Raw genomic sequence first — 19,395 nt, 5'->3', positions numbered from 1 at the left:
AGGTTAGTCAACAAACTGTTCTACTGACGTAATTAAAGCAGGATGTACAGAGATGTAGTCCAAACTGGCCGTTCGCTGTAGGCTTTGAAAGGGAACTTCTGTTAAATAAAATATCTCGCTTGGCATTGAACTTTGAGCTTTATAATTTTACAGGTATTATTTATGCTCTAACAGCAACATTACACATTAACTAAAGTTTGAAAAATGGGATCACGAAGAACAGGACCTTTAAAATCTTGCTAATTACTTACAAAGCATTAAATGATTTAGCTCCCCAATACTTGACCAAGCTCTTAACCAAGCAATAGACCTTCACGTCTATTGCGATCTCAAAACTCTGGCCAGTTGATAAATTAACTGCAGGGGGCATATCCTTTTCCTATTTAGCACCTAAACTCAGGAACAGTCTTCCTAGCATTTTTCGGGAAGCAGACACACTCTGTAAAGAGAGAAAAAAAGCCAAAAATATGAGGCGAAAATTTGCCGCCCCTCCATGTTCAGCGATCAGGTTTCATTCTCACGCAGGTTGCCTTGGAACTTTGCGAGCGGCTACGCTTCCGAAGATGTACAACTTTGAAGCGTCTGTTCCACTGGGTGTGTGTGCCGTTCTCTTTGCTCAATGTTCTGCTCAGTTTGTGTGCCGCACGCTCTGCTCCATTGCTCACGGCCCAAATGCTCCACTCATGTACCACTCACGCTCACCAGAAAAGCAAAGTCTGTTTAAATAACATTCTGATATGAAATTTTTCTAGAATCGTTTCTGTAACATATAAGCCGTTCTTTAAGTGAATTTCGTTTTGTATAAATTGTATCTTAATTTTAATCAATGTTTCATCAGCCAATTGCCTGGTTTTTAATAAAAAAGAAGCAAATATAGCAGACAATAGCCTATAATAGGTGCAGGCGCGATCTTGCATTGCACGGCGCATCATAAATGAACCGAAACTCAAAATGATATTTGAGTATTGTGTGTATTGGGTAGTTTACAAAACCAAATTATTCAGAAAATTTGCCATTGAAATGACTGGGAAAAATTGTGTCCCAATCAACCTGAATTCACCCTATACTCTTTGAAATCATAATTGCATTGTTTTAAATCACAAATATTTTACTTATAACATTCATCATTACCAATTATTCAGTTATTTGTATTTACTGAATTGTGTTCAATGTTATTCCTGTAAATATATTACTGTTTTATTCCCCCAAAAATATTGAAATGACTGGGGAAAAAGTCAAGTCAAGTCAAGTCAACTTTATTTATATAGCGCTTTTAACTATACAGATTGTTTCAAAGCAGCTTTACAGTGTTAAACAGGAAAATAATGCAGGATAATTTTATTCAGCCGTCTAGCCATTCTGGAGAAAAAATGTCATCAGTTCATTTCAATTATCATACAGTGACAGTGTGGGCTTTAGATCAGTAATTAGAGCAGTAATTTAGTTTATATGGTTAATCTAGTTTGATAATTAGATTTATTTTGATATTTAGTTGAAAAATTCAGAACAATTTAGTGTCCCCACTTTAGAAAAAAAAGTGTCCCAAACAACCTGAATTCACCCTATACTCTTTGAAATCATAATTGCATTGTTTTAAATCCCAAATATTTTAGTTATAACATTCATCATTACCAGTTTTATTCCCCCAAAAACATTAAAAACAGTAATGTCAAATCTTTTGATAATTTAAAATATAATAGGCCTTTGGCTCTCACTTTATATTGTTAATTATAAGGGATGGGCAACAGTGGTCGAGTAATCGAGTACTCGAACGTGACAGCGATCATCGATCATGATGATCACCCTGAAAAAAAAAAAAAAGTCTCTTTTTTATTGGTTATTGCGTCGTTTTGCGCGGTACCGGAGGTCTGATTGGTTAGCGTTATACAGCACGCCTCCAGACCGCGGCGAAATTAAGTGAAACTGAGGCGTGCACTGCGTGATGTCTGGAATCACTGATCATTAAATGGTTAGTGCAAGATGTGCAGCGCCAATCTGTCATAGCCTACATAGCATTATAATGAGAACACCGTGGAAAATGCTGTAAATGATCTGTGTTTAGTTCCCCGTGTATCAGCTGATCCACAGAGAAACTAGCGAGAACACTCAGACTAGCGCGTGAAGTTCATGTGCGCATTCGCGTCCTTTTCTGCAGATGCACATTGTAAGACTACTTTTATGTTGTATATCTGATTAATCTAATATAAAACGCGTTTGGTTGAGCTTAATAAGCTAGCAAAGCGCTGCCGTTATACCGGCTGTTCATTCTCTTCAGTTTCAGCTCAAATGCATTAATGCTCGAGCTCGACATGGTTTAAAGACAGATATTCTTTCCAGATAGGCTATTTCTTTCTCAGAATCATTGACATTAGTAATGCAGCACTGCTATACTGTTCTCGTATTTTTTAACAGTAGACCTAGTTTATTTAAAGCTGTTTTTCGTTATAAGTTTGAAAACGGGCAGTGATGTCTGTAAACGCTACAATCATGAATAATAAAATTAAGTGCATGATGTGCAGAGTCAATCTATCAAAGCATTATAATAAGAACACTATTTTAATAAAATGTTGTTTCTGTGTGCTTTCGTTGTCCGTGTATCAGCGTTGTTAAGGGAAGAGCGCATTCAAAATGTTCCGTTTCAAACCATAGCCTGTAAAATCTAGCACGCTGAAGTTCACGTGCGCATTCACGTCCTTTTGTGTTGATTTATGTCGTAATAGGTTAATAATAATCTTCATATTAATATTGATATAGGGTGCGTTTGGTTGAGTTTATAAAACCAGCTAGCATTCGTCTCATCCTCATTATATAATGAAGAAACTTCTGTTCTGTCTCTTGCCAGATGTGATGCAGGGGAGCTTTGTCATTAATGTTAGTTTTTATTTTTATTTGCAGGTTTTTAGCTTGCAGTGCCGTGTTTTCTTCACCACTTTAAGACATCCTGTTATGCAGAAGACTTCTTGAATGTATTCAGAGTTTTTCCTTATTGAAAATAAGGTATTTTCACCCAAATATTCTGTGTTGGAATTTACTTGTTAATAAAGTAACGTGATAAAATGTCAACCCTGTTGTCTGTTTCCGTATTTTGCTTAATATATATATGTTTTTAGTCATTTTTGTCTTTTGGGACAGTGAGAAATAAACAATTTTTACTACAATTTAAAATATTTAATTGGACCAACCACACAGTTTCACTGTAAAACATTTCTCCAATTAAAAATTTTCTAGTGACTGATCACATCTAAATTTTTTAGTTGGCCAAATTGAAAAATTTAGATGTGATCAGTCACTAGAAAATTTTAAATTGGAGAGGCCTGACATTTTTTACAGTGTTGGTAAATTACATTTTTCCATTGGCTCAACATATTATTTCTAATTGAGCCCATGTTAACAGACTGTTGCCACAATGGATACAATTCAATTCAAAGAAATTCAATTTGGCCAATTGAAAATTTTAGATGTGACCAGTCACTAGAAAATTTTGAGTTGGGAAGATTATAAATTTTTTACAGTGTACCTGACTCAAAGGCTCATTCATTATACAGTTCATTATGTGTTCCTTTGTCCTCTCAGGTGAAAATCACAGCATTATTAATGATCATTCACACCCCTTCGCATACGGGCGTTGAAAAAAAAAAGTGTCTCACTAAATTTAAATCAATATATTGTTTTATGTGAATGAGCAGGCACAATGATTTTCACATCAGTTTGAAGCAAAGACTGTAGGCAACAACACCCATTTGTCAAAAGTATTTTGGACATATCTATTGTGTGACCTTAATTCAGTGACTTACATTTAAAAAAATAAAATAAAAATGGCATAACCATTATTGTCTCAGAAACACAAGCATGTACATTTCACGTATTATGGTAGCCCAGTTTGTGCTGAAAACAGTTTAAAGACACTTTTGTCATTAATATGTTTATAAGCAACTGAAAAACCACAAATGTCATGTCAAACTTCTAAAGGGCCCCAAAAACGGGCAGTCCTCTAGGGCAGTGGTTCCCAACCACGTTCCTGGAGGACCCCCAACAGTGCACATTTTGCATGTCTCCTCAATCAAACACACCTGATTCAGGTCATCAGCTCATTAGTAGCTACTCCAATACCTGATGTGGGTGTGTCAGACAAAGGACACATCCAAAATGTGCACTGTTGGGGGTCCTCCAGGAACGTGGTTGGGAACCACTGCTCTAGGGGTTAAAATATAATCGTTTTTGCTCATTTAAAAAAAGAGTGATGGTAAGCATTTAATTTATTCTATGATGACACAAGAAGAAGAAGCCCCACCCACACAGTGCGCGAGATGCCAGTGTGCAATAATGCGTAAATAAAGTTTGAAGGTGTTCTTGTATCCACGTCTACTGGTATCTTTACATATGGCTCTACAAACATGCATGTGAGAGAGATTATAACATGGATCGACATTACAATTCTGTCTAGCTTTAATTTCACCAGTCCATTATCTGTGAGTGACTTAAATTACAAAACTAGTTCTTCTACCTGTCAATTCGATCTTCTTAGCCTGTTTATCTGTAATCTCTTCACCGATTGCTTACCTGAGAAGCTCTTCTCTCAACTACTAAAAACTGCTCAGTTACATTATCCACCACCATAGTCTCAAATACGCTTCTTATGTTGATGACCTTCACATTTACATAAGATATCTGCTTCTACAGGAATGCCTTGCCATGCTTTGAATGGATTTTGACAAAAGCTAAATGACTGGACACAAGCAGTGGACAATGGCTTGTGGAGCACTGAAATTGGAGGGCATACAGTTCGAAAAACCTGAGACGCATTTAGCAGAAGTCGCTACGCTACGTGTCGTAATCGCAAGGACTAAGGCAAAACTCCAATGCTCAAAAAGGGTCATTGTGCAGACCACAAGCAAATAATTTGCTGTTCAAAACGCATAGTGTGCCTGTTGTTGTCCAAAACGTAGAACACGAAGGGCGGGAGAATGTTCAGTTTGGCTAAATATCACTTATATCGACTTCTACATATATAGTAGTAGACATAGGAGAATGATAGAGAGTTGGTCGAGTGGGCATAGAGTGAACCTATGATAGGAAACCTTGAAAAATGCTGTTTAAAAAAGTTTTAGCTGGAGTATAGAAAGTCACAGCAGGTCAACTTCCCTAAAGTATATGAGCAGACTTTTGCTGAAGATGTTTACGACTCAATTGTAGGATTGTGTGGCTCTGGCATGTTTAAGTCTTTTGAATGATGAAAAGTTGTTTGCTTACTATCCATAAGCCTCCAGTTGAGTAATGGGTCGTAAACAAAGGCCTCCAGCACAGCCATGACACTGTCCCTGTGTTCACGCAGTACCTCCATCACTGTGTGACATGTAATGCGGTAGTTACCATCCAGTCCGGTCACCTGAGAGAAAACATGATCTGTTATTCAGCCAGAGAGATGGGGAATGTCATTCATGCACAATGGACAATGCAGGGGTTATTTTAAGTAAATGTATATCCGAGGCTTAGCATAGACATCTGTGGATGTGTCCAAGGCCATCTTTTGATAAAATACTAGAATATGTGGTTTTATGTATCACTGTATAACTGTACCACTGTATTTCGGCAACTGCTGAAACTCAAACATCATGGTAAACAAAATTGTTTTGGCTTAGTTGTGAATGTGTGTTTGCAGTCTAAATTAAAAATACCAAAAAAGAATGACAAGAAAATGCGTTTTCTATTGGTTGTTCTCACAGGCTGCATGTAAAAACAAACAGTGCAACCAGTGTAGTCTTTTGCCCTCTCATTAGAGTCAATGGTTATATGTGGTGTGATTGCTGTCGTGAAGTGAAGGTACTTGGGGAATTTTAGGTAGAGCTTCAGGTGTGCCCTACTTGCCACCCTTTTTCATGTTTTGTCTTTTGTGTTCGAGTAGGCTGTTTAATATTCCATGTACAATAATTATAACATATAACAATTATAACATACATGCCTCTCGTATAATCAGTTTTTTTTAATACAGTGATAACATGAAATGTGTGCTTTATTAATATGTGCTGGATAAAAAAATATTTTAAAGTATGTAAGAATATGTAGGGTAAATATGTGTTGGATGTCATTATATTAAAATTGGTGATATGGGGATCTCCTTTTTCCCATAGAAGACAACAAACTCAGAAACGTGGCTTGTTGTTAGGAAACGTATGGCAAATGAAAACAATGTGTAATAAAATCAGCTCAAAATATGTTTGATATCCTCTAACTTGATGGAATCATAGTCTGAAGAAAAAAAAACTGTACTCATTATATACTGTATCTGCCAACTCTGACTGCCCAAATCTACAGAGTAGCTATAACTTTCCACAACTAGCGCTGACTCCTAGAGGAGAAAACAAAAATCTTGGCAAAAGTCAAGTAGTGTATTGCAGCCTTTACCTGGAGTGACAGTGTATCTGAGTAATCGTAGACATAGTGATCTGGATTTGTTGGACTATATACAAATAATTTAAACCCTTTTGGCTAAAGAATAGAACAAAATTGCAATGCTGAATGAGATTTATAGTGATTTTAATAAAAAATGACCAGACATGAAAAGAAGTAGTATTATTAGTATTGCTTCGAGGTGAAAAAGCTTTCAGAGCGTTAACACTCCAAATACACTCACATGCAAATGACCATCTTACCTCCATAGCATTGGTTAACATCCGGGTTAATCTGAAAGGTATTTTCTCAGGGAATTTTTCTCTGGTCATTGCAACCTTAAAATATAAAACAAAATTTCAGTTATGAACAAAACTACTGTATGTTGCTTATTTGTTGTAGTTTCCAACCTCAAAACAATCCCCAAAATCGATATGTAGTATCTTTCCACTGAGCCTGTCCAACATTAGATTGGAAGGATGTCTGTGGTTAGAGGGAAAAAAGAGATTATTCATGATCTAATAAATGATGAATAAACTAGTTTGATAAGTGCTGATAAAATGCAATAATTGAGTTTTGTACCTGTCCCCAAGCCCTAAGATATAACCAACCATGGACATGACAGCTAGTGAGCGGGTGTAGTTGGTCCTCCTGTCAAACCAAACCTGTATAGAGAGGTAGAGGTAAACTCATTTTGAAAATTAAAATAATAAAATAATGCATAAATAGTATCTTCATTTTATCATAATTTTTGTATTTCTTGAAACAACACATTTCTGTAGATACAATGGTATAAATTACTACTAGAAAGAAGGGGAAAAAATATCTCCAAAGGTGCAGAAAACGAAACATATGAAAATAAACGAGGAAAATTTGCACACTGTTTAACTATTCCCTTAATTTGTGAAATAAAACGGCAACATTTCAGATTTTTTTGTTTGTTTTTATAATTTGCACCACTTAGTTTAATAATGAATCTCTTGATTGAAAATCCCAGCTCAAATTTCATGCCAAAATGACTAAACTATATTGTACAAATAGTAAATAAAGCCTAACGTTAGAAATCTTGTTTTCACTACTGTAATACGTTAAATACATTAAAATAATCCTGTCTGGACACAGCACATTTCTTTCACAATAAATTTACTGTATTTATGGTAACAAAATGAAATGCTTAAATTGGTACTAAAATAGGCTTCATGTTGTTTATGCACAATTATTATGACCTAATTCCTATTTCTTAGTTCACGTTTTGGGGTGTATGTCTATTCCAGGGCACTTTGTGAAGTCATAGCTCTGCAACCCTCTACACAAATCTGCAAAATAATGTCTATTGGCTAGTAAATGTTTTTTAACCAAACCAATTTTTTTAATCAAACACACGATTGCTCCAACAGTGGACCTTTTTTCACAACATAAGCTTGGCAATTTCCCCCTAGCCCTTTCCAGCCTTGTGGAGGTGTACAATTTTGTCTCTAGTGTCTTTGGACAGCTCTTTGGTCTTGGCCATGTTAGTAGTTGGATTCTTACTGATTGTATGGGGTGGACAGGTGTCTTTATGCAGCTAACGACCTCAAACAGGTGCATCTAATTTAGGATAATAAATGGAGTGGAGGTGGACATTTTAAAGGCAGCCTAACAGGTCTTTGCGGGTCAGAATTCTAGCTAATAGACAGATGTTCAAATACTTATTTGCAGCTGTATCATACAAATAAATAGTTAAGAAAATCATATATTGTGATTTCTGGATTTTATTTTTAGATTATGTCTCTCACAGTGGACATGCACCTACGATGACAATTTCAGACCACTCCATGATTTCCAAGTGGGAGAACTTGCAAAATACCAGGGTATTCAAATACTTATTTTCCTCACTGTATATATACACATACATACATATATATAAAACTTGTTTCATGGTGATTGAATCATCTATTTGAACGAATAGGTTGGATTAATTACCAAATGATTCACTTTAATGAAAGTGCTTTGCAGCACTTACTGGCAGTTTTAGTTTCATTTTTAAAGTATCTTTTTATTTATTTATTTTTTAAATGTAATATTTCGATGTTCAAAATATTTTTAAACCATCAATCTCATAACATTATTTATCCAATTGTAATTGCAGTATACATACATCTAAATGCTGCTTTAGATGCACTGCAGAAATTGCACAGAAGCAGCAAAAGTGGATTTTTGCTCAGCCTATAGAGACAGAGCGAAACGCGTCATAATCTGAAGACCACGCCCACCGGGGGGGAAAACAATCAAACCGTCTCCATTGACTTTGCATTGCGTGAAGCGGCCTTTTTGTCATTTCGGACTTATAACAAAAAACTGAACAATGTATAAAAGCTGATATGTGACAAGGTGTACAGCAAACAAGCTAAACAAAACCCAGAAGCAAAAACCCAGATGTTTTTATAAGCTGTTGACCCAAAAAACGAGCGTTTAAGTACAAAAAAGTGGATTCAGGCCATTGAGACAGCGCGCGGGCCATATTACACTGAGAACTACGACGACTAGAGGGGAACGTAATCAGCGACAGTAAATATAATATATAAAACGGACATTTGGATATTTGACTTAACAGTGACAAAATGTTTACTGCACACATAGACATATTGAGGCATACTGAGTGTCAGGATCCCAAAATTTCCTTCACTTCAATGGGCTGCAAACGGTTCAAGGTCCAAATGACAGTTTCAGTGCAGCTTCAAAGGGCTTTAAACGATACCAAACGACACCAGACAATGAATAAGGGTCTTATCTAGCGAAACTACCAGTTTCTGCGAGAAACCGAGCAGTATTTATGCTATTATTTTACCTCTTAACAGAGGAACGCGATCGTCTCTGAACTCCGCCATCACTTCCAGGGAGTGAGATCAAATTCGATCGTGGTTATAGATATATCGATAGTAGATTCCTCATTCTACTGATCCATGAAGTCGCTAATGAGGCATCTACGTATACATCTATGACCACAATCTAATTTGACCTCACTCTCCGGAAGTAATGGCGGAGCTCAGAGACGATCGCGTTCCTCTGTTAAGAGGTAAAATAATAGCATAAATACTGCTCGGTTTCTCGCAGAAACTGATCGTTTCGCTAGATAAGACCCTTATTCATCGTCTGGTATCGTTTAAAGCCCTTTGAAGCTGCACTGAAACTGTCATTTGGACCTTGAACCGTTTGCAGCCCACTGAAGTCCATTATATGGAGAAAAACCCTGGACTGTTTTCATCCAAAACCTTAATTTCTTTTCGACTGCAGAAAGAAAGACATGGACATCTTGGATGACATGGGGGTGAGTAAATTATCAGCAAAAGTTTATTTAAAAGTGAACTAATCCTTTAAATAAATGAGCTTACGCATTCCTTCCCATCAAATGCTCCATAGTGTTCTAGTGTAGGTGCCCTAAGCGGTCATGGGACAAAACATGCAGTGATAATATAGATATATACTGTATAATATACAGTGGGGAGAACAAGTATTTGATACACTGCCAATTTTGCCGGTTTGCCCACTTACAAAGCATGTAGAAGTCTGTAATTTTTATCATAGGTACTCTTCAACTGTCCAGAAATCCAGAAAATCACATTGTATGATTTATAAGTAATTCATTTGCATTTATACATAAGTATTTGATACATCAGAAAAGCAGAACTGAATATTTGGTACAGAAACCCAATTACAGAGATCATACGTTTCCTGTAGTTCTTGACCAGGTTTGCACACACTGCAGCAGGGATTTTGGCCCACTCCTCCATACAGACTTTCTCCAGATCCTTCAGTTTTCGGGGCTGTCGCTGGGCAATACAGACTTTCAGCTCCCTCCAAAGATTTTCTATTGGGTTCAGGTCTGGAGACTGGCGAGGCCACTCCAGGACCTTGAGATGCTTCTTACGGAGCCACTCCTTAGTTGCCCTGGCTGTGTGTTTCAGGTCGTTGTCATGCTGGAAGACCCAGCCACGACCCATCTTCAATGTTCTTACTGAGGGAAGAAGGTTGTTGGCCAAGATCTCGCGATACATGGCCCCATCCATCCTCACCTCAATACGGTGCAGTCGTCCTGTCCCCTTTGCAGAATAGCATCCCCAAAGAATGATGTTTCCACCTCCATGCTTCACGGTTGCGATGGTGTTCTTGGGGTTGTACTCATCCTTCTTCTTCCTCCAAACACGGCAAGTGGAGTTTAGACCAAAAAGTTATATTTTTGTCTCATCAGACCACATGACCTTCTCCCATTCCTCCTCTGGATCATCCAGATGGTCATTGGCAAACTTCAAACGGGTCTGGACATGAGCTGGCTTGAGCAGGGGGACCTTGCGTGCGCTGCAGGATTTTAATCCATGACGGCGTAGTGTGTTACTAATGGTTTTCTTTGAGACTGTGGTCCCAGTTCTCTTCAGGTCATTGACCAGTCCTGCCGTGTAGTTCTGGGCTGATCCCTCACCTTCCTAATGATCATTGATGCCCCACGAGGTGAGATCTTGCATGGTGCCCCAGACCGAGGGAGATTGACCGTCATCTTGAACTTCTTCCATTTTATAATAATTAGGCCAAAAGTTGTTGCCCTCTCACCAAGCTGCTTGCCTATTGTCCTGTAGCCCATCTCAGCCTTGTGCTGGTCTACAATTTTATCCCTGATGTCCTTACACAGCTCTCTGGTCTTGGCCATTGTGGAGAGGTTGGAGTCTGTTTGATTGTGTGTGTGTGGATAGGTGTCTTTTAAACAGGTAATGAGTTCAAACAGGTGCAGTTAATACAGGTAATGAGCGGAGAACAGGAGGGCTTCTTTCTTAAAGAAAAACTAACAGGTCTGTGAGAGCTGGAATTCTTACTGGTTGGTAGGTGATCAAATACATATGTCATGCAATAAAATGCAAATTAATTATTTAAAAATCATACAATGTGAATTTCTGGATTTTTGTTTTAGATTCTGTCTCTCACAGTTGAAGTGTACCTATGATAAAAATTACAGACCTCTACATGCTTTGTAAGTAAGAAAACCTGCAAAATCGGCAGTGTATCAAATACTTGTTCTCCCCACTGTAGATAATATATTACTAAAATGTATTCTAAGAAATGGACTCACAGCTAATATGACCATATGCTTAACATACAACACAGCAGTTTTTAGATGAGAAGGAGAGATGATGATGATGAATGCAAACCTCTGAACTGGGACTCTTAAGCCAGAGCAGTTTGGCGAGGTCGTCTCCTGCTGTATTGTTCACGGCATGCTCAAACACCTCCACCTTCTCCATGAGAGTCAAGTGATCATAGTCAGGGGCCATCTAACATAAATGAAACAGTTTTAGCAAACAGCTTCATTGAATGAGTTATTTCAGAGATAATTCTTGCTTCAGTTCTTCACTTCCTCCTGCACTATCTGAAAAATGTAGCCCTTTTATTTGGTCTATATTTAAGGGTGGTATAGTGGTACAGGTTTCCATCAAGGATTCATTTTTTTCGAAAAGGTTTAGCGCTTCAAAATGGTTACCGATGTTGACATTTTTTTGTTTAATTTTAGTGGATATGTCACTAAAATTGGTTCTTTTGTCAAGAAAAAGGGTTAGCCTAGATGCAGCATTCGGGATTGTGGTGTTGCTCCTGTTAATGTAGTTTCTCTGTAATGTTCAAAGGTGCATTAAATCTATTATATTCATATGATTAAATTGTATTTGAAATTATTTTATTAAAATGTGTTAATTTTAATGGTGGTGATGGAAAAGTCAAATTGCATTCTGTACAATAAAAAAAATGTATCAACTTAAAATGTGAAGTTGTATAAGTGACAACTTGGATATTTTAGTTGTTATCTCAAGCTAAATCTAAGAAAGTTATACTAACGCACATTTTTAATTTGTGGTAGCTAATTGCAAAAATATGTCTTACAGTGTACAAATTTGGAATAGGCGGTTGTTTCTCCCATTTAAAAAAATAATAGGCAGTCTAAAAAAGTTAATTAGAAAAATAATACAACAGCACCTCCTGAATATTGCTTGATGATCAATTATTGATTTAAATAGTCTAAAGAATTACAAAAAAAAGATAGTGTCTTGAAAAGCAGGTTGTCAAAAATGAAAATAGGTCTTCCCTTTCAAATGGGAACTCACCCTGTGTCCCCTAGAGGGCTCTATGGGGAATGCCTCAGTCTAAATATGACATCGGCAGGCGGCAGCCTATGACGTCACAAATGGTGCGACCGTGAGTATAAAAGGGCACCTGTGAAATATGTCATCCTCTTTCTTGTCTTTAGGAGACAGTCTGTTTGAGTCTGCATCTAAATAGAAAGACAAACTATGGCTAGCACTAGCACCAGCAGCAGGAAGTTCCAGGAGTACAGAGTGTTCATCTGTTTTCACGTTTCTTGACATCTGATGTCACACATGATGTGCGTGTTATGTGCACTGGGCGAGGAGCATGCACGCTCAGTCCTGAGGAAGCTTTGCTCTCGTTTATACCTTTTCTCGAGGGAATCGGGACAGCCCTCTGTACCTTGCGGTTCAGGACCCGCTACAGCTGAGGCGAGTAGGAGACTGAGATCGTGGGGCTCACAGATGGAGCTTGTTGGCGAGTTTGATAATGGTATGAATATGTCTCATTTGTCCGTGGCTGGTGTTATCCCTCACGTCATCTGATCCGGCAGCGAGCATGCTCCTCGCCTCAAGCCAAGATGAGCAGGACGAGGCTGTTGAGATTGAGGATGTCTCTGAACACCCTCAGCCCTGCATATGACAAGCTGCTGGATGTTATGTCTCATGCCACAGAGAGATTCGATCTGTTGTGGAAGAGAAGCGCAAGCTCCCTCGCAGCCGGGATCCATTTGCTATATTAGTGTCAAGTTGTTAGGCCTTCTTTAGGGCTCCCTGACATACATTGGACGTAGCTAGGCCTCCTCTCTTGAGAGAGTCGTTATTTCAAGGCCTCCATCTTCCGAGCTCAGCCTGGGGCTAAGTTGTTAGGCTCTCTGTGAGCCTCTTTTGTCACTGTTAGCTTTATCTGAGTGTTGTTAGGCCTCCTCTCGCTAGAGAGAGTTTATCTTATTGATGCCTCTGCTCCCCAGAGGCTGTTTGCTAAGTCGTTAGGCTCTCTGTGAGCCCCCTTGGCTTCTGCGAGCGTTGTTAGGCCTCCTCTCACTAGAGAGAGTTATCTTATTGAGGCCTCCGTTCCCCAGAGGCTGTTTGCTAAGTCGTTAGGCTCTCTGGGAGCCTCTTTGGCTACTGACCACAGTGTGGAGTGTTGCTAGGCCTCCTCTCATTATTAAGAGTCATTGTATTGAGGCCTCCACTCTGTGGAACTTTGCGGGCCAGTTAGACTGAGTTTATATTTCTCTGTACTTCCCTTGAGTTAGAGTGTTGCCTAGGCCTCTTGTTTGAGGCCTCCAATCTTCAGGGCTGTCAGAACAGAAGTTCTGAGTGTTAGGCTCTCTGTGAGCTTCCTTGGACACTGGCCGGAATATGAACGTAGTAAGGCTTCCTCTCTTTAGAGTAATCCTGTTGAGGCCTCTGTTCTTGAGAAATTCTATGATCATTGCTGGTGTGCACCTTTAAGGACGGGGACTCCTTTGAGTCCTTTGACTTAGCTCAGTCAATAGGGCACTCATCCTTTAGGTTACGCATGTAAGTTTGGTACCCTGAGAATAGGGAATGAGACGTTGCGTCCCTTTGCTTTGCTTTTGGTATTCCTCAGTCTCCTTCAGACAAGAAGTGGATGACGTATTTCACAGGGGTCCTTTTATACTCACGGTTGCACCAGTGGTGATGTCATTGGCTGCTGCCTGCCAATGTCAAGTTCATTGTCGTGTTTAGACTCCTGCTTCATACACCTGTCACACCGGAGGCATTCCCCATAGCGCCCTTTAGGGGACGCAGCGTCTCATTCCCTATTCTCAGGGAGCCATGGTTACATGCGTAACCTGAGACGGTCTGTCAAAAGAAAGCAGGCTGTTTATTTCAACATAAATGCAAACAGCATGATCTATGGCAGATATTTAAAAAGAAATCATGACATTTAAAATGAAATCAAAATGGTCTTACTGGGCCCAATTCATTGGTGCATGTTATTCAAAAAACATTCAAATTTTATTCGAAAGCTGTTGTGGAGACTAGGCATCTATATATTTGCATGCAATATATTAAAATCCCAGGTTGCTTTGGTCAGGTAGGTTTGTTTACCACACATACTGAAAAATGAATCCAAAACATTTCACCGGAGCGTAACGTCATGATTGACTGTTCTTGCAATTGAGTCTGTGGGAGTATGGGTGGGCATTTCTGGGACATTTTGGCTTCATTTTCCCACAGTAGAGGATATGTCATCCATATTTTTTACAGTCTATGTTGTTTATGCATCAAACTTGTAGCCACAAAAACAGGATGCTGTTGCTTTACCAAAATGATCTTGTGGCTGCAACATATCACATTTCCAAAAGTTAATATTTTGTGGCCTCAACATGCTATGACATTTGACAAGCTATGTGTTGGCTCCAACAAAACTAAGTGAACTGTCCATTCCTGATCACCGTATTGTTTAAAGACATTAAAGACAGTAAATATATATATATTTTTGTAATATATGCACTGGTAAATTAAGACCAGTAAGACAATGAAAGTGTATTAATAATAATAATAATGGTCAATTCTGACTAACTTTAAAGGCAAACAGGAAGCTGTATTTGTTAAGCTTAAGCATAATGTTACCCTAAGCATAATGCGGTGTTCAATGTTGAGTAGGATCTTCTTCTTCTCTCGGTAGTCTCGAATCAGTGCATGCAGCGTGTCACAGTGAGGAACCCAGCCGATGAGACCAGAGTTGGTGGACAGTGGGATCACAGCATAGCGCTGAATACTGTTCAAAGACACATATTCATTAGTGGAAACCAATTAAAGAGATGAGCCACAAAAATTATATCATCATAACATACCTATAAGGTGGGTGATATTTTTTGAAGTTTTGAAAAAGTAATGCAAATAGACTAAGCTCATGACTAGTGAGTATGAGCATTGAATAGAATCATCCACAAATACAGTACAAAATTACTTTAGTCATCACTATGGGAAAGACCTAAGAACAAAATATTTGTGCATATGTTTGTAAAATGAAAGGCTGCACAAATTAGGAAATGGCTATAAGAAAATATCTCAACATTTATTTAAAAAATAGATCCAAAATAGAGCTTGTTGTACACAGAAAGATTCTTGATGGCAAATCAGTTTTAGATCCCTTGCCATTAGTGCTGTAGTACTCGAGTCCGGTCTCAGACTCAAGATGTTTTTCTAGGGTCTCTGACTTGTCTTGGACTCATTGCTATTTGCACATTTGGACTTGTCCTGGGCTTGGTCATAGGTCTCGCCAAATGTTCTAGTTGGTCTCGACAAAGTCCAGCAATATACATGCTTTTTTTTCTCCTTCAAAACAAAACCATTGATGAAGCGCATTTGTTCAGAAAACTCCGGAAAAAAAGGTTTTTGGGGGGTAAAATATGTGTTTTTTTTGTCTGGGTTGCCTGGGTCTAAATATTACATAATCGGGGTCGTTTCAACCCGCGGACATGGAAAAACAGCCCGCGGCAAAACCGCGGACTTGGCAACAAGTGCAGTTGAGTTCTGTTGACATTTGATAACTAACGTTGTGCGTCGCTCCGTTGCTCTGATTGGTTGTAGGTCTATCCAATTGACCTATCGGTAAGCCCCGCCCCCCTTAGTTACTGTTGCTAACTCGGACAAACAAACAGAGTTGCTATATCTTACAATGTACAGCTGTCAGTGTGAAAACCTTATCCCAATATGTTTTTGGACACAGAATGTAGCATATACCCTGTCCGAATGATGGCTAAACTTTACTGATGGTTTATGAAGTTTATAATCATCGTAAGAGCTGAACAAACAAAGCATAAGTGCGCATTAACGTCTCATTCACAAACTCTTTCTCTAGCCCTCTCTCCGTGGCATTACCATTAACATACACAGCAAATTACACAAAAACACTCACAGTAAACAAACATATACACAGACCTTTTTTCTTTTCGGGGGTGCAGTTAATAACTGGTGAACTTTGTATCTGCAAAACAACTCCGATAAACTGCGTGCGAGCTCTCCCTTTACTACCCGTTGACTATAACACCCGTCAAAATAGGAGTCCTCCTTATAAGACAGATAATGCAGACCTTAAAACATATCTAAACTCACAGAAATAAAATGGGAATAAAATAATTATGGTGAGATTAATTTGGAAGCGATGGTTTACAGATCTCAATGCAAACGGGAGAAGCCTATTGTTACAATCGCAGATGATAACATCCAGGATCAACACTGTTCATGTACCGCAGGGTAAGATTACATAAATTCACATTTAATCAGTTTAATAATATGGAGAGATGCACTGAAATGTAGACCTTCGTGTTTCTGACCTACATGCATGAGAACAGTTAGTTATAGTTAGTCGGTTTGTATGTTAGCAGGGAATTACTAACTTTAATAGTAACTTAATTAGAGTATGACAACCAGAAAATCCTCTCAGGATCCCTGGAATCAGTGTTGCAGTACCTCAGGCACGACGTTTACCATTTTTGTAGCATAAACACCATCAAACCGATGACAGCTTCGGATTTTCCAAAGTTTCTCTATGGCGCTGACACCTAAAGATGTCCGAGTTCCGGTCCCAGCGCAACTTATACTCAACTGCCATTGGCTCATCGGCGTTCGATGGGAGGGGCTTACCGATAGGTCAATTGAGGTCTTTCCTGGTTCGGTTGAGACACGCCCCATAATCACTGCATGAAAAGTGGGATTTTCGTCAGTATGTGGCACTGTAGATTGCCGTGAAACTTCAGGTTTACGACTGTGCACGGCAATTTGCAGGCAACACCGAAAACTGCCGTAAATTGTCGGAAATTGACGTGGGCCTTGCTTGGCAGTTGTCCCCCCATGACCCCCCCTCCCCTTAATTCTACGGGAGGCTTTATCATGTAAATGAACATGCTGTGAGCTACACAAATGCAAATCAGAGTAGCAGCAGGGGGAGTTTTATCTAGGTTCTGAATTTTTTTGACTAAAACAAGTTTAAAGTTTAAGTTAAAATGTTAACTTAAATTTAAGTTAAATGTACTCGTTTTAGTTCACATTACTAAATTTTTAGGGCAACCAGTTTGCTAGATTCAACTTGTCCGGGCTCACAGTGTAGATTAATTACTCTGTATGTCATTAGCAATAACCAATGTTATGTAAAAAAAATAAAACAATACAGGACAGCAGTTCATGTCTTCAACCTTTAGAGAGGTTATGTGATGCAACAAGACAATGAACCAAAGCACACAAATAAATCAAGTAAAGCATACAGTTTACATACCAACATTAATTTTTCCACCCTGCACTGTGAATGATTTTTTAAATGGCTATTAATAAATGTGAAAAGTACAAGTTTGTTTGTTTATAGTTAAGTCAGATTGTGTTTTTCTGTAATTGTCATTTAAATTGAGCTCACACCACATTTTATGAATTATCAATGCAGATTTTCAAGAGGTGGTTTCCTGGACAGGGTTTAAATTATGCCAAGAGTAGGCCTTAATCTATTTAATCGTGAGTTAAAAAATTGTTGCCTGGAACAAAGATTAAGCACAGATTACTAACACCTGGACTATGAGTCCTGAACTAAAATAAACTGGATTCATTTACAGCTTTATCTAATTGCTTACACACAATTTCTGAAAATATGGCTCCATTTCTTGTAACTCTACACACAAAACATCAGACATCTCTTGCAAAAGCAACACTTTGTGCAAAACTATTTTAACTATTTCCAAAAATGTTGTTTTTGCATATATCTAACTACACACAATGCACAACTGAGGAATTTACAGTTGAACTGAAATCAACTGAACTGAATCAACACTGAAGTCACTTGAGCTGAATATTGACACTACATTGGCTTAGAGCCGGTTTACAGCAGAATTTGTGTTGAACTTGTTACTGAAGCTGCTATGAAACAATATATTTTGAATATCAAAACATATTTTAAATATAATGAAGTCATTTTATTATAGCACTCATCAGATGTTCCTGGAAACAAAACAGAGACAGAACAGTATAAACAAACTATACAACAAACTAAACACCAAATTACAAAAACATTATTATGTGAAAGTGAATAAAGTTGTGTGTGTTTTCAGTTATAAATATGTGCTGTGTAAATTAGCCTATACTTTTAGAAATTATATATAGCCTAACTTTAAAAAACAAACAATAACCCATATAGATAAATTATAATAATTGTATAATATTAAGCATTTACTTAATATACATTGTAACATTAGGCTACTTTACTCTAGCACAGTAGTCAGTTAAGCAATTAATTCATATCTTATATTAATATGTATGTAGCCTAGGCTACATCTAAAGGTAAGTCTGCTTTAAAAAAAAAAATATTACACTTCGACATGTACAGAATGTGCGCGTTAAGAAACACGTTCAAATGTGTCTTCTTAACATGTTAAAACTGTGCGTCGACTGTGTGTGTATGCCTGTTACACGACCAGAATGTGCGTGTCTACACATACAAAAGAAACACGGAAAAAATTGCTGCGTTGAAGCGGAAAACAGGTAGCCTGGTTTTACCAGACTCTCGTACATTTCATTTGTACATAGAGTCTGGCCACTCTCCATTGACAAGCGTTTACTTCCTTGAAGGCGGGTTCTCTGTTGAAGTTTAAAACTATTGGATCTGCCAAGAGTCACTCTGAATCTGCCTAACCAATCGCTAACGTTTGGTCGTGACGTATGTCACGCGCCGTTCGCCTTTGATTCTCACATTAACTGAGCACACCAACTCAGTGTAAAGGCCTGTACACACCGGGACGAATATCGCGCGCGCTTATCGCCAGCGTTTTTCGTGCCGTTTTTCGGCGCGTCTTGAGTGTTCACACCCAAGCGATTTTCACTGGCGCTGCGCTGAGTGAACGTGCACATTCAGTAGATGCGCTCCCGGTACACAAGGTGGTGCTGC

At 38.4% G+C, this 19,395-nt stretch overlaps 1 protein-coding gene across 1 annotated transcript in view; it reads right to left on the bottom strand.

Moving 5' to 3' along the window:
* Positions 1–19,395, bottom strand: part of mtor (mechanistic target of rapamycin kinase) — a 479,149-nt gene that overhangs the window by 43,020 nt on the left and 416,734 nt on the right. Inside the window, exons 48-53 of the mRNA XM_079827620.1 lie at positions 15,096–15,243; positions 11,565–11,687; positions 6,970–7,052; positions 6,798–6,870; positions 6,651–6,725; positions 5,251–5,386 (exon numbers count right to left, since the gene is read on the bottom strand). Of these exons, the coding sequence (XP_079683746.1) occupies positions 5,251–5,386; positions 6,651–6,725; positions 6,798–6,870; positions 6,970–7,052; positions 11,565–11,687; positions 15,096–15,243 (638 nt within the window). The remainder of the gene's footprint in view (positions 1–5,250; positions 5,387–6,650; positions 6,726–6,797; positions 6,871–6,969; positions 7,053–11,564; positions 11,688–15,095; positions 15,244–19,395) is intronic.

This window comes from Gobio gobio (assembly GCF_949357685.1).
Source record: "Gobio gobio genome assembly, chromosome: 10".
Classification (NCBI taxonomy): domain Eukaryota; kingdom Metazoa; phylum Chordata; class Actinopteri; order Cypriniformes; family Gobionidae; genus Gobio; species Gobio gobio.
The sequence above is the reverse complement of the archived record's forward strand: the minus strand, read 5'-3'. Positions and strand labels throughout refer to the sequence as shown.